Source organism: Thermobia domestica, chromosome 3 (genome assembly GCF_964235325.1).
Source record: "Thermobia domestica chromosome 3, izTheDome1.hap1.1, whole genome shotgun sequence".
Taxonomy (NCBI): domain Eukaryota; kingdom Metazoa; phylum Arthropoda; class Insecta; order Zygentoma; family Lepismatidae; genus Thermobia; species Thermobia domestica.
The window spans coordinates 44,100,995-44,115,320 of record NC_137456.1 but is presented as its reverse complement, the minus strand read 5'-3'; the positions used below and the strand labels follow the sequence as shown (position 1 = coordinate 44,115,320).

At 32.7% G+C, this 14,326-nt stretch overlaps 1 protein-coding gene across 2 annotated transcripts in view; it reads left to right on the top strand.

Moving 5' to 3' along the window:
• LOC145680337 (fatty acid synthase-like) overlaps window positions 1-14,326 on the top strand; it is a 248,780-nt gene that overhangs the window by 199,382 nt on the left and 35,072 nt on the right. For both annotated transcript variants that reach the window (XM_081750725.1, XM_081750724.1), the window contains exons 24-26: window positions 735-917; window positions 2,320-2,499; window positions 12,680-12,881. In XM_081750725.1, coding sequence (XP_081606851.1) covers window positions 735-917; window positions 2,320-2,499; window positions 12,680-12,881 — 565 coding nt within the window. The remainder of the gene's footprint in view (window positions 1-734; window positions 918-2,319; window positions 2,500-12,679; window positions 12,882-14,326) is intronic.

Sequence of the window (14,326 nt, the reverse complement as noted above, 5' to 3'; positions counted from 1 at the left end):
TGTCTTCAGTACATGGAGCAAATTCGCAGACAAAATTACATAATAATTTTTTAACATTTTACATTGGATTTTCTAACATGAAATTGTGTGTAGCAATCTTTTGCTTGTTTATTTATCTTTTTTTTTTTTTTTTTTTTTTTTGGCACGTAACATTAAATATGAAATCAAAGTACAATAAAAATAAAAGTTTATAATTGGCCGGTTACAATAATAAGGTTTTACTACAAATAAATTGGCATTTTACAAAGTTGTTACTAGTTTGGGGCCATTGTTTCTTATTATAATTGATTTGTTAACACTTCAAAGAACATATTACATTCTATTGATAATTGTAACTAAAGAGTAAAAATTATAAATTTGTGATATTTTTCGAGAAACAATGCTCCCAGATGGAAGTTACGTCCTCCAGGAAGTTAATCAAAATTATGGACATACAAAGATGAAAAAGTAACTGACTGGACCGAGATTCGAACCTGGGACCTTCGGCATACCATGCCGATGCGTTAACCATTACTTTTTCACTCCAAGTAGCGATCTTTTCTCTCTTTGTATGTCATAAAATTCACATTTGATGAGGATCTGGTTACATTGCCGAAATACAAGTATTACAAGTACAAGTATTACAAGTTATACAAGTATTATTAATATATGTATATATGATGCTTTGCTCAGTTTTGCTTTTATCAATACTTGTTATAATTAATAATTATTACTTATGTGCTTAATTTGAACAGGATCGAGGTTTTGGTATGGAATTCTCTGGACGCAGCGACAATGGAAAAAGAGTAATGGGTTTAGTTTCGGCTAATGGATTATCTACTACTATTACAACTAATACAAATTGTGCCTATGTATGGGAAATTCCAGACACTTGGAGCCTTCAAGAAGCCACCACAGTCCCTCTTGCATACTGTTTGGTAAGTAATTCTCCTTGCTCTTTTAATCAACAATTGTAGGCCTATTTGTGATTTTCTTGATATAATAGGTTCATAACATTTAACTTTTAACCCAAAATAACTTTTTAACCTCTTCCTTAATTATGCTTATAATTCTCATGATGAGCCCGGATGAAAGGTGTTCAAAAATTTTAGAATTTTACATCTATACGTGTACAATGGAACCTTCAAATATATAGAGAGATGTTGATAAGCTTAAAAGAATTTAACATACCGTATTTACGCGATTTTAAGACACACTTTTTTGTCGATTTTTTGCCTCCAAAATCAAAGTGTGTTTTAGATTTGAGTTATGCAAATTTAGGCCAGATTAGGTGGAGTTTTGCCAAAAATTGCTAATCCCGTTAGATACGATTCTAAAAAGAATGTGTATTTGATGTGTACGAACAGAATGCAGAACTAAAATCGTGCATTTTACGCGAAATAAAAACCCTTTAAAATTGGCCCGCAAACCAGTGGCAAATGAAAGAGATGAATAATTTTTGTGAATTTACGACAGCGGAGCTTGTTCTTTCCCCTCCAACATACTGTGGCTGGTGTCTTCCTCCGTTTAAAGAGCACAAACAAATGAGTCATACATACTGGTATAATATGATAATATGATACCAATAATGGATCGCTATAAAACTGACGCAAACAAGTCTTCTATAACCCACAATAAGACGGAAGTAGAGACATCCTAGAAGGCTGACAACCATTTTAACGATGTTCGTGAAGAATGTTTTGAATCCAGTTTGGATAAATATAAATTCTTGGAAGTCATGACTAATACCGGTAACTTTGGGAGTGGTAGCAACATTATCTACAGATTTTACTTTGTTGGTCAAAATCGTTAAAGACCCGAAAGATATTGTTGTCAAGCTGTCCGATGTTTATTTTGGAACAAATATGATGGTTACTTTCTAAATTTTAAACTTAAATTATGTAATAATACGATATTATTATAATTTACCGTTTCAATTAATTTTTTTAAAGCAAGTGTTGTACTGTAATTACATTAGGAAAAAGAAAAGTACCATTAGCACATGAATAGACAGTATATTCCAGCAGTAAGTTCAGTGTTCTTTTTTTTTCATTACATTATTTGTTTTCATATGTTTATTAATCTTTTTTTTTTCTCATTCTTTAAAATCAATGCAGTGTAGGGTTTTTATTTTTTTTTAATTTTCGCCATTCAATTTTTCCTTCAATAATTGTGGGTAAGTCTTCGATTTGAGGGTGTCTTAGATTCGCGCAAATATGGTATTATCTTTATGATTTGATATATTAATTACAAAGGTTAATTTTTGGATCTTTAATTAGTTTTGATTTTTGTATTTTATTAAGTACGTTTACATTAATACGTACTCATGATCATTTACAGGCATATAATGCATTGGAAATCCAAGGAGGTTTGAAACAAGGAGATTCTATATTGTTCCATGCTGAACCAAGTGGAGCATTTCTAGCTGCAATCTCTATTGCATCCAGCATTGGATGCACAATATTCCTTACTGTTGCTAACGAGGAGAACAAGAAATTCGTTCAAGACTACTGTCCTCAGGTAATATTATTTTTCACTTCCTTTCCAAGATTAAAATTATATTTATTATTACAATTGAGATGTGTTAAATGAAAGTTTAAGTACTTTAATGGTAGTGTTATTTGGAATAAAAAATCAGTAAGAAAGTTGGATTTTCATATACACCTGAAGTAGCTAGCATTTTTCCAGCCTTCTCACAAACAGCAGAAGTTGTTATTGAAAGTGACCACGTGCCGCGACTGTGTGACTACGAGGTATGCTCGTGAATGTTTATTTACATGTTTTGCATATAATTGAGATTACTCCCCAAGTAAACATAAAATTGTCAAATTTCAAAATATAAGGTATGTATGATTTAAACAGAACTGTTTCAAAGTATAATAATCCCAAAGAAACATAAATAAATATGACTGTATATATACTGTAGACAGTGGCGTATTTAGGGGGAGGGCTTCCGGGCTTAAGCCCCCCCGAAATCTTATTTACTATAGTTAAGTATATGAAATATCTTGCAGAATTTTCACATTTTCATCCAAAGCCCCCCCCCCCCGAAACAAAATCGTAAATACGCCACTGACTGTACATATATACCCATATACATACATATTTCATAACGTATTTAAACAGTAGAAAGAAAGTTACTTATGTTTTCATAAAATTCACAGAATAGAAACATTTCATTACAAAAATTTATAAAGGAGCGACTTAAATAAGCGTGACATTGTTCTTTCGCGACACAATTTTTCGTGGTCGATGATCCGAAATTCTTTAGTTTTGTTTATGAAAACGTAAATCTTAACAGCTTGTCTAAAAAGGGTAATATTGATGATAGTATTTACAATGATACGTAAGTATCAAACGTTAAAAACAAAGGTAAGTGTGTGGAAAACGAAGAAAATTAACTACGTGTGAAATCCATAGATGCGCAGATATCCTGCTTTTCACGTAATATCTTAAGCTAGAAAAAGTTGGTTAGTTCTCTAAAGTTTCAACGATATGTAGTGTGTAAAAATGTCTGGTAACACTGAAATTATGTCTTGAGAAAGTGCTCAAAATTAATTATATAGCCTAGAAATTGACTTTTATTTATTTATGTGGGATTCAAATACATTATAATTGTCATAACGCTAACACCTCAACGCGTAATTCTATACAAACAGAATATTACTTTTATCATCGACCTGGAACACCCTAAGCTAGTTTCAACACTAATTGAAACAACTAGTATTAGTGCGTTGATGGCACATTTTTTTCTGATGTCAATTTAATATATCTGGAAACAACAAATTTATTTTATTTCCACAACTTGATTCCAGTCTGACTTATATTTTTGAAATCAAAACTGGACATTGGGATGGAAAAATGGGACAGACATATTGAATTTATCATTATTGTTTACCATAAGAAATGACGCAAAAATTTAGCTAGATGTAGAGGGAAATCGTGGTTCAGTATAGACATTTTCTCTCAATAAATCACTCAACGAGATTTGCAATACATATCACAAGTAGTACAGTGAGATCCAGTGGCGGCGTAAGGGCGGGGCGAGCGGTGCCCCCGCCCCGGGCCCCACTTTGTAGGGGCCCCCGGACGGTAGCTAAAAAAATACTAAAGAATCTTGTTAGCATGAGCCTTATAAGGGCCATCAAGATTTATATTCCACACCTTCTCTAAAAGTAAATGCAATTAACTGTCAATCAATATTACACCAAATAACAGATGAAACAACAGAAATATATGTCTAATAAAACTAATCAGTGCCGGATTTCCGTATAAGCTAAACAAACTATAGGTTAGAGTCTCACTCTCTTGGGGACCTACAAAGAAATTTAAAGAAAAAACTGAATGTAGATTAAAATCAAATAAAATAACAGTCTCGTTATCTTGGGGGGAGGGCGAAGAAATTTAAAGGAAAAGGATAACTGTAGGTGAAAAAATAAACTACAAACGTTCCACTCTCTTGGAAGCCAAAAAAAAAAAATAATAATAATAATAATAATAATAAAATAAAGAAAGAAAAAAGCTGAATGTAGTTGAAAAATAAATAAAAGTTTCACTCTCTTTGGGCCCCAAAGAAATTTAAAGAAAATAGCTGAATGTAGATTACAATATAATAAAAATAAAGGAGAAATCGAAGTGTTTTGTGATGTTTACATTCTAAGGTCTTATGATGCAAGTAATGGGGCCCGCCTGCTAGCCTGGTTCCTAAAATATCACTGTTTATATATATATATATATATATATATATTATAGATTTATTTATCAGTTCAAGGGAAAGGCGCAAAGAAGAGATCAACGTACATAATGCTTTATTAGGGTACTAGCATTCAGTTCCTAACTAAAAAGCTCTTTGGTGCAGACGCTGCAGTCACTGATTCACTTTGTTTTCCTTCCTTCTGTTTTTTTTTCTTTTATCCTTCACAAGTCGAATTTTTAGCAAGTGAACCCCTTTTGCTTAGCTGGTTTCCCCTTCTTTGCTCTTGTTTTTTGGCGTATGAATTTACATTTCAGTCCACAAATTTAGAGAGAAGAAAATGTTCAATAAGAAACCAAGTGTTCAAATATTCAAAAGAAAAAAAAAAAAAACTATTTTTTTACTTTACCAACTTTCTGCAGCAGTTAAATGGTGAGAGCGAGGAAAGGCTATAAACATATTGCTCTGATTTGGCTTTGATCTACCTGAATGACCTGGATGGCGTAGAATTATTTCAGGATTGTAAGGATATAATCCGTTCACTAAGGTGTGCTCAGAAAGCTGAAGAACAACTTGACTTTTCCCCACAATGCATCTGACATATGTGTCTTCAATGTGGATTGAAGCTTTTAAAAGTTTGGCAACCATTCTTCATATTTTGATGACATTGCCCGTATCTGTCGCATCATGTGAAAGGTCTTGCAGTAAAATGAAGCTGATAAAATCATACTTGCTCTCCACAGTGAGTCAGGAAAGACTCACGAATCTGGTCATTCTTTCTATCGAAAATGGAATAGCATCTACTTTGGATTTTTATAGTATAGTTGAGAATTTCACACCTATCAAAGCATGGAAGGTAGCATTCTGGATGCTGGTGGAACATAGGCTAATAAAGTAGTAGAACTATCGTCGAAAGTAGTTTCATGTTTCAATTCAAGACAATAAAATTACAAAAGTGCCAAAAGAATAAAAAGCCGTCAAGATCTGTCACTTCACTGGTGATGGATGATAATGGAAAGTAGGATGGTACGGTAGTAGAGTTCTGTGCTCGCATATTTAATCTATGATACCCCAATTATTCAATATATTCAGGATTTTTTGTTATAATATTTTCTAATACTGTGTTAGTAATTGGTAATGGAAACAGTCATAAGTGACAGAATATAAATTTGACTGAATTATTAAATACAAAATATTGTAATCATAAAACAAGTGTGAAATCTAAAAATTATATCAAACAAGAATTTTAGGAATGATCAAAAAAATGCATCAAAAGATTGCGATCTTGGCCAACATTTAGTTTTTAGATCGGGGGCCACAAAATGTTTGAATGGCCCCTAAATCGAGTTTTCATATTTTTTCGAAATTCGCATATCATACTGAGTTAAGTGATAGTTTGGGTTAGGCCACACTATATGTAGTTCTCCAGATAAGGCCTACAAGAAAATTTTTGACTGAAATATACTATATTGGATCTTTTGATCCAAAAAGAGAAGCAGGAGAGAAACATTCTAGTGCTTAGCTATTCATTGATATTTCGGCGAAAGCAGTGCAACTAAATAGACTGTATATTATCATTGGAGAGGAACCTAGTAAAAGATAAATGAAGAAGACACGCAGGAGAGAAATCTATTCTAGCCATTATTTACAGATAGTCCGGTAAAAAAAAAAAAGTAAGTAAGTATCGTGTATGATCACTGGAGAGAAACTGAATATTAAAGTGAATGGGGCTAATCGTAGGATAAAAATCTAATCAAATAAAACCGATGTAGCGTAAACTCAGACAGGTGTGAAACCATTAATAAACTTAGCCAAACAAGAAATTTCACAGAAAAACACCAAAGGCGAGAACCGAACAAGAAAATTCTAGAAAACTTAGAGCTTACATTTAGAAATCGCATCGGTTATATTATTATTTGCAGTTTTTTTTTTTTTCAATATCAGCTCATTGTTACATTTTGTACGTATTTGTTTCTAAATGTATTATTACGAGCATTACTTCCACTATTCCATCTAATTACAGTACACTTTTAAACTAGAATAGTATAATTTAGTATAGGATAAATTCTGGATTATTTGTTGTTGTTACGTTTTGTTTGTTCTTAAGATTATTATTTCTGTTGTAGTTTCCGTTACACTTGTACCTCTAACCCTTTTCTATCGTGTCCTTTGTTTAAAAATGAATAAAAAAGAAAAAATATGCAATGATAGTCCTGGTCCGGTTTATTTTTAGATACCATCCTAAAGGCGGTTCTGAGCATTAAAAAATAGACAGGGATGCTGAATGTCACCCCCATGTATTTAATAAATCCTAAATTAAGATGATTTAAACACACACACTAATGGGAAAGGGGGAGGAGGAGTAAACAGAGAGAATGGTTATGGAAATGAATGTCAAAAATAACAGTGTATAAATCATGATTGTTCGAGAAGGGGCCCCGATCAACTTCACTGGCCCCGGGCCCCAGTTTGCCTTACGCCGCCACTGGTGAGATCCAAACATGGTTGTGATTTTATTGTATGTAAAGAATCTCCAAATTTTGATAAACTTCTGGTCACAAAAAGTGGGATTGCCTTTTAGAAGACTTAGTCCAAAAAGACCTAGATTTTTACGTCCCTCAGATCTCCTCACAAACGAAATATATTTTCCCTCCATTCTTTTACAGAGCAATGTGCGTATTCTGTGATAGAAATAGACCATATGAACATGTCTTCCAAGTAAATATTCAGGTGGCATGTTAAAAAAAAAAAAAAAAGTGAAGCTAAAAACGGCATACTACATGATACGAGATTAAAGCCTATGAAAAGTACAGCGTGATAATAGTCATGCGCCCTTGGACTAGTGGATGACGTAATGGATTTACGTGCTAATGTTTTCTTTCTTTTTCTTTTTCTTCTTTTTTAACGTGGGTTCGAATCTTGGTTATATATTCAGAAAATGTACACTTCAAGAATTCACTTGAGTTGGAGATGTGAAATTCGTTATAGAAATTTTTAACTAAAAATAACGGAAACACGTATTTCAACTTTTCCGATAATTCTGCTTGTTGAAGGGGAAGAGGCCAAAATGTACCATTATAGAAGAATGAAAGGGATTCACTGAAAAAATCAAGCCATGTTAATATATGTAGAAATGTGATATTTGGACAGAAAACTCTTTTTATTACAAGAGCAATGAATAAGGAAGGATTTTCTTTTTTAAAAAAATATGTATGCTAAGGGAGGTAAAGGTGAAAAGGTGATTCAGATGTTTCACCCAGAATAGAGAATAACATAAATCAATGAAGTTAGGGAGATGAAACTAGGCATAAAACTCCTCATTAAAAATAAGCGGATGATCTCGCATCGTTTTTTTTTTTTTTTAAATTCTTTTTCAAGAGGAAAGAGATTTTTCCATTTTTCCCTCCGTATTGAAAGTAATGTCTGTTATTAGTGATTGCATCAAGGGAAAATGACTGGAAACTTTCACATTATTTTGGAACATATTTAATATCTACCTCGATCTAGGTTTCAGTCACTACTTTGATTAAAGAGCGTACCTAAAAAGATCTGTGAGATTCAAAAGGAATGAGTTAAATAGAGTATATCATAAACCCCTCAAGTTAGGAAGATAAAATATGTGTATAAACTCGTCATTACTCATAAGCGGACACGTATACCAGCATTTCTCAAAATTACAGTTTTAAGGGTATGGAAGTTTCAATTTCTGTATTTTTTTCGCCACATTGGTATAGACGTTGTCTGTTATTTGTGGTCGCATCACAGTGAACAGCTTACTGGTTTGACATGAATTTTGGAACATAACTTCTGCCTTAAGATTTCGCTCATTCCATATTCATTAAGGAATGAATGCCAATGGGGTAGGGAAGTTCAAAATATATGCCAAAAATAGAGTATTTTATGGACTTGTGTAATTATACTGTCATTGAAATATTATGTTATGGGGAAAGGAGTTCAAATATTTCCCATTAACCTATTCTTCCCGTGCAAAGAACGGGCATTTCAGCTAGTTTCCTTATAAAGCCTTACATACATATATGAACTTGTATATGTATGTAATAATTCAAAATGTTAAACTAAAATGCAGTGTATCTCAATCGTTTAAAAGCTTATTATTTACCATTATTACTTTTTATAGAACAATATGACTTTATTTAGATACATTTTCTAGAACTTTTATATAATACATTTTCAGATACATAAATATTTCTAAAAATAATGTAAGTTCACAAAGCAAATATAGCTACAAAATTTAACAATACGGTCATAAATAACATTTTTTTCCATCTTTTGCACACACTCTTTGTAATTTAGCGTGTTTTTAACATTTGTCAGCAAATAACTCTATCTACAGTACCTAGCTATCGCTTTGTTCGTTACAACTTAGAGCAATGAAATCTAGAAAGTAGTCAAGTTTGTTGGTTCCTGCAGTAGATGATTCTTTTGGCATGAAGCAGGTGTTCCTTGATGTAAAAATTACGTTATTATGTTCTTCTTCTGACTTACCATCAACCGTTAACATCCTGTTTGTTTACCATACCCCCCCCCCCACAAAAAAAAATAAAATAAATCGCAGATCGTTGGGAGGTCTCAAACCACCGATGTTGAGTTTTATCATTTTTCGATTTTCCACCCAGCCTATCATTCAACTATTTTATCACTCAGCGTTTTTCTCTTCTTGCTATTTCATGCAGAAGGACCGGAGTGAAGTGTACACTTCGCGTTTCTTAAAGCTCCTTTCACAGGTTTACTCTACATATATGTAAATTCATGTTGTGATATTGTTATTACAATACTGCACTATCGTGTCTGAGACAGTTTCATGGCAAAAAAAGAATATTAATGAATTTATGAAAGAGTGTTAATATGAGGGCCGTGCTGTGGAAAATCAGCACCCGGGGCGAGGGTATACGACGGCGCCCCAATACATATATTCCAAACAATTTTTCCTATCTTTTTTCCTTTTTTTCTCCCAAATTTTTCACCCCCTTTACTTCGGCGCCCGGGGCCGTCGCCCTGCTCGCCTCCCACCCCCCACGGCATGGCTCTGGTTAAAATGTTAGGTTCGTATGATCCCAGAGTTAGAAATTATATTTTAAATTCATACAGGGTTGTGCATTGGATTAAATTATGCAATATAAAGAAAATATGACGTAGATACATCAGTTTGCGACAATTAAACAAATAAAGGTAGCTGTTAAGATAAACATGAATATAATTATGGTTTTTAACTTAATATTGGTCTATCTCAGAGAAGAAAAAGAACAAGAAGCAAACGTAAAAAATTTCTGATTTGTTTTCATAGGCGGGCGTGGGATCGTTATTAAGTGCGAAATGATGTAAATATACATAAATATAAGCTTCTGAAATTCTAATAAGAAATGCAATTATAAGAATCTTACTTTCTTTCAGTCGTCAGATACTATTAATTTAAAGTGTGTAAGGGTTATTTTAGTATAATGAAACATTAGCATTATTGTTGCATTTTAAATATTCCAATTTCTCTTTCTGGCAAAAGGTAGAATTGCCATGGAATTTAGCTTAAAATAGTTTTTTTTTTTGCCTAATTTAAAAATATAACATTTTTGTTAAGTTTAACGTCCCACGTTTATGCACCGAGGCTGAAGAAGACGGTAATAATGAGATGGAAGATAACGGTAGAATGAAGAAAGTGGGAATAAACGAGAGAGCTCCGAGAACATTCACGCTCATGGTGTTTGTCCACCAAAAACTTCAGGAATCTCACGCACCAGAGATAAAAATAACAAACAGATCATTATGTATTTTGTAAACATTTCATAATTTTAAAGATTCTTCTCATTGTGTTTGTATGTTTATTTTTGAATACTAATTACAGAGTTACTTCCTGAAGGACTTTACATAAAATAAATTACAAAATTCGTAATTTGTTTTTCTGACAAAAATATCGTTTTAAGAGCTCAACTTAGAAAAAAGAAAGAAAAGTAACTCGTCTTATTTAGATCTTGGTTTCTTTTCTGTTAGATTGTAATACTAACGTTGCAAGTAAATGTGATTTTACTTTGTTTCCTGAAATACAGTTCCCTCTCAACCTCCAATGCAAAAGACTTGTTGGATGAATCCCATATTATACCAGAAAAGAACGGAATGTTTTCAAATATTCTTGCTTTTATCTGCTGACTTCAATGAGTTTTACACAAATTACTCCTTAGTTTTGGCTCAAAGAAAATAACTGGACAAATGGATGTTTTGGGGACACTCAAATTGGTAGTTAAACAATTAGCAAATTACGTGAAGCAGATGGTTAATCATTGCAATCTGCACTTACGATATTTTCACTACTTCCATCACTTATTGATTCGTTCTAGATTAAAATACAAAAAGTGTATCACATTTGCGACTTAAAATTAGCATAATTTTCTTTTTTTTTTTTCTTTTTTTTAAAGCTGTTATGTTTGTCTACAACGAAATTACCATATGCATCCTGCAATATTGTCGTTCAATTTCTACTCCTGACTGACCAAAATGGAGGGAAAAAAAAGCCAGAGCTAAAGGAAATTTGTAAGGGTCTAGGGTCATTTTCTCGGACTTAGTCTGGAAGGCAGTCCAACCTTTTTTGATCAGAACTGTACAAACTTTACAAATGTTCTATACTTACTCTACAGATAGTCCATTCCATCCCAAACTTTTCGCACCATCTCAGCGATGATGCTGTCAATAGTATTTATATTTGCGTTCTTTTCTTATAATACTTCTAGTGAAACTAATGTAACAAGTTTCAAGCTATTCTTACTACTTGTAAATGTGAGAAGTAGGCGGAAAATCCTTAGGTCGACCTCACATTCAGTTGTATTAAATATTGTTTACCGTTATTTGGATTTATAGGCAGGTTAATGGAGTATCGAACAATGTCAAAAAAAAGATTAAAAGTTATTTAAGTAATTATTGTGTATATAATAACTAAAAGAGTTATTAAATCAGTGTGTCTTAATGTACAAATGTTACTGAAGAAATTTAAGTAATTCATCAATTAATAAAGGAGGAGTTAAACTTTAGCCGAGTTGTTTGTAAACAGGTGAAAGTTCACAATTTGGCTGCCCGTTACATTTGCATTCATGTTCTACTGTTTTCTCTTAGTAATATTAAGTATCTTAGCTTGGTGATAGTACGAATATGAAAAGTCAATTGGAGAGTTTGTTGTGAACATTCTTAAATATAGAGTAACAGGAGAATAACTTTTACACAGAGACGAGGAACAAAAGCCATATGCTTGTCGTAATCACACAGAAAAAAGAAACACAAATAGAGTTAGGTCTGGAAGACGAACAGGCCAGAAGAAAATATTGTGGTCATTCTCAGTTCTACAATCAATCCATTGCTGCATACACACTTGATCAAAAATATCCCACTATTCCGTGAAAGTGAAGCGGTGTTCTGTCCTATGTCAATATGAAGTCACTGATGTCCTAGTTCAGTTGGGAAAGCAGTTATTCTCTTGATTTAGTTATTCTTACAGGTGATTTCCTATAACTTCTTCAGAAAATTTTATTTTATTTGATCCACTTTCTGTTTTAGCATACAGGACGACAAATTGTTCTATCCTGTACATAGACACCCTGTCTAATGAAGCTATGTATACTCTGCGAGTGAAATTAACGAGCGGGAAAACTAACCAACTTCTATTATGAAATTTGATCACACAAAATTCTTTCTCTTTGCTCTTTGCTCCCATCTTACAAAACTTCCCCCTAGCAATCAAATCTAGAATTACTGGATATCAACTGAAACAATAAAAGACTACTTCTCTATCAATCCGTGTAGTTATACACGTTGCATGTTTCATACGTTGCCTATAAAACGATAATAAAACCGCGACAATCACTTATATTGATCCCAAATCTTCAATTAAAAAAAAAAATGTTCATGTATTTTAATGTGAACCATTTAAAACATATTATTTAAGTTTTGATACTTCGCAAGTTTGTTTACAGATAAAACAACTGCTTTATAATTATTTATTTTCACCAGATAAACGCTACAAATATAATTAACTTAGAAGACACGAAAAGTTTTGAGGCACAACTAATGGCGAAGACTGAAGGACGAGGAGTGAATGTAATTGTTGGTTCATTGTCAGCTCATAAGACATTAGCCTTTCTACGTTGTTTAGCTCCTGGTGGACATTTTGTGGAAATTGGATATTTTAATTTGCCCAACTATGCACAATTAGGTAAGTTGAAATCGTATAGAGTTTGTAACACTGACTCAATATTCTTGTTTCAAGATATTTATTTCCTTTTTCATTACATTAGAGTCAAATTAGTCTTAAGATAATTTTTCTTATGAAGCGTAAAGGGTGTAATTCAATACTTACTACTTCTTATGCTCTTCTTCATATTCGTTGTTCTTTTTATTTCTTCAGAGATAATAATTCTACAGGTAAAATTATAAGTTATCTTTGTTTCTAATGAATAGATTTTTAATGATTAATACAACAAATGGAATATATACTCATTCCAGATAAAATTAGTACTAAACTTTTTTTTTTTTTCCATTTCCAAGGAAATAAGATCCAATATTTCGAACATATTATCGAGTATCCATTATCAAGAACCGTTGAGGCTTAAAGCATATGCAGAAATAATCCTATTGCTGCATATGTTTGAAGCCTCTAAAGGTCCTGGTAATGGATATTCGACAATGTAGCCGAAATATGGGATATTATTTCCTTAGGAATGCGAAAAAGGCTAGTCACTCTGGATTTCGTTATTTAATTGTAAATTGTAATCAATCTTTAACCTACCTTGTAGCAAGCGACTAATGTTCGTGCTTTCTGTACGCGCTTACGGGTTCGATTTTCGGTTGGGATATTTGCAGTAGATAAAAGTTAGAATAATAGTTTGACTTCCATTTTAGGCAATAAATCTCGTCTCATTTGCATCTCGCTGGTGATTCCAGCTAATTAATCAACCAATCTTAGTCTATCTTCCTTTATCACATGGACTGCAGTCCATTAATGCAAGTAATTAGTTTTCATGCAACAGAAGGGAAATAGGAGTAATAAATGTTTTAACAAGTCTTTCGTACGAGTTCCTTTCAATCTATGGGTAGCTACATTTATTTTTTTACAAACAGTAATGATTTATGTAAGAGATTTCCAAATATGAGACACTTTTACTAAAATATGGCTCAGTTATTTAAATAGCCTAATATTTTTTATTCTGTTTTCTTTTAAAAAATCAAATTGTTGGTAATGATTAATATATTAAATATTTTCGAAACTCATGGCATAAGAAATTGCTAAGCTACCATGCATCTTAGTGGCTGTCCACCATCACTCTGGAACTAGTTTCTTTCTACTTGCATACGCACATCTATCCTAATAATTTTTTCATTGCCGAAATGTTCAACTACCACTTGTAGTTCTTTTATTTTGAATTTTGAGTTCAGAAATCGGGGTTCAGAATTAGAAGTTCAGAAATCGGGGATGCTAAATCAGACATGTATGGAAGATGTAGTACTAGGGACACGCTTTTTTTTTTTTTTTTTTTGACTTCCAAAGTATGCTATGCATAAGTATCGAAGTTTTGTAGATCGGCTTTGTCCGACCGTCCGTCTGTTGACAGGTATCAGAGCAAAAACGGTAATAGATATCGAGATGCGTTTTTTTTTTTT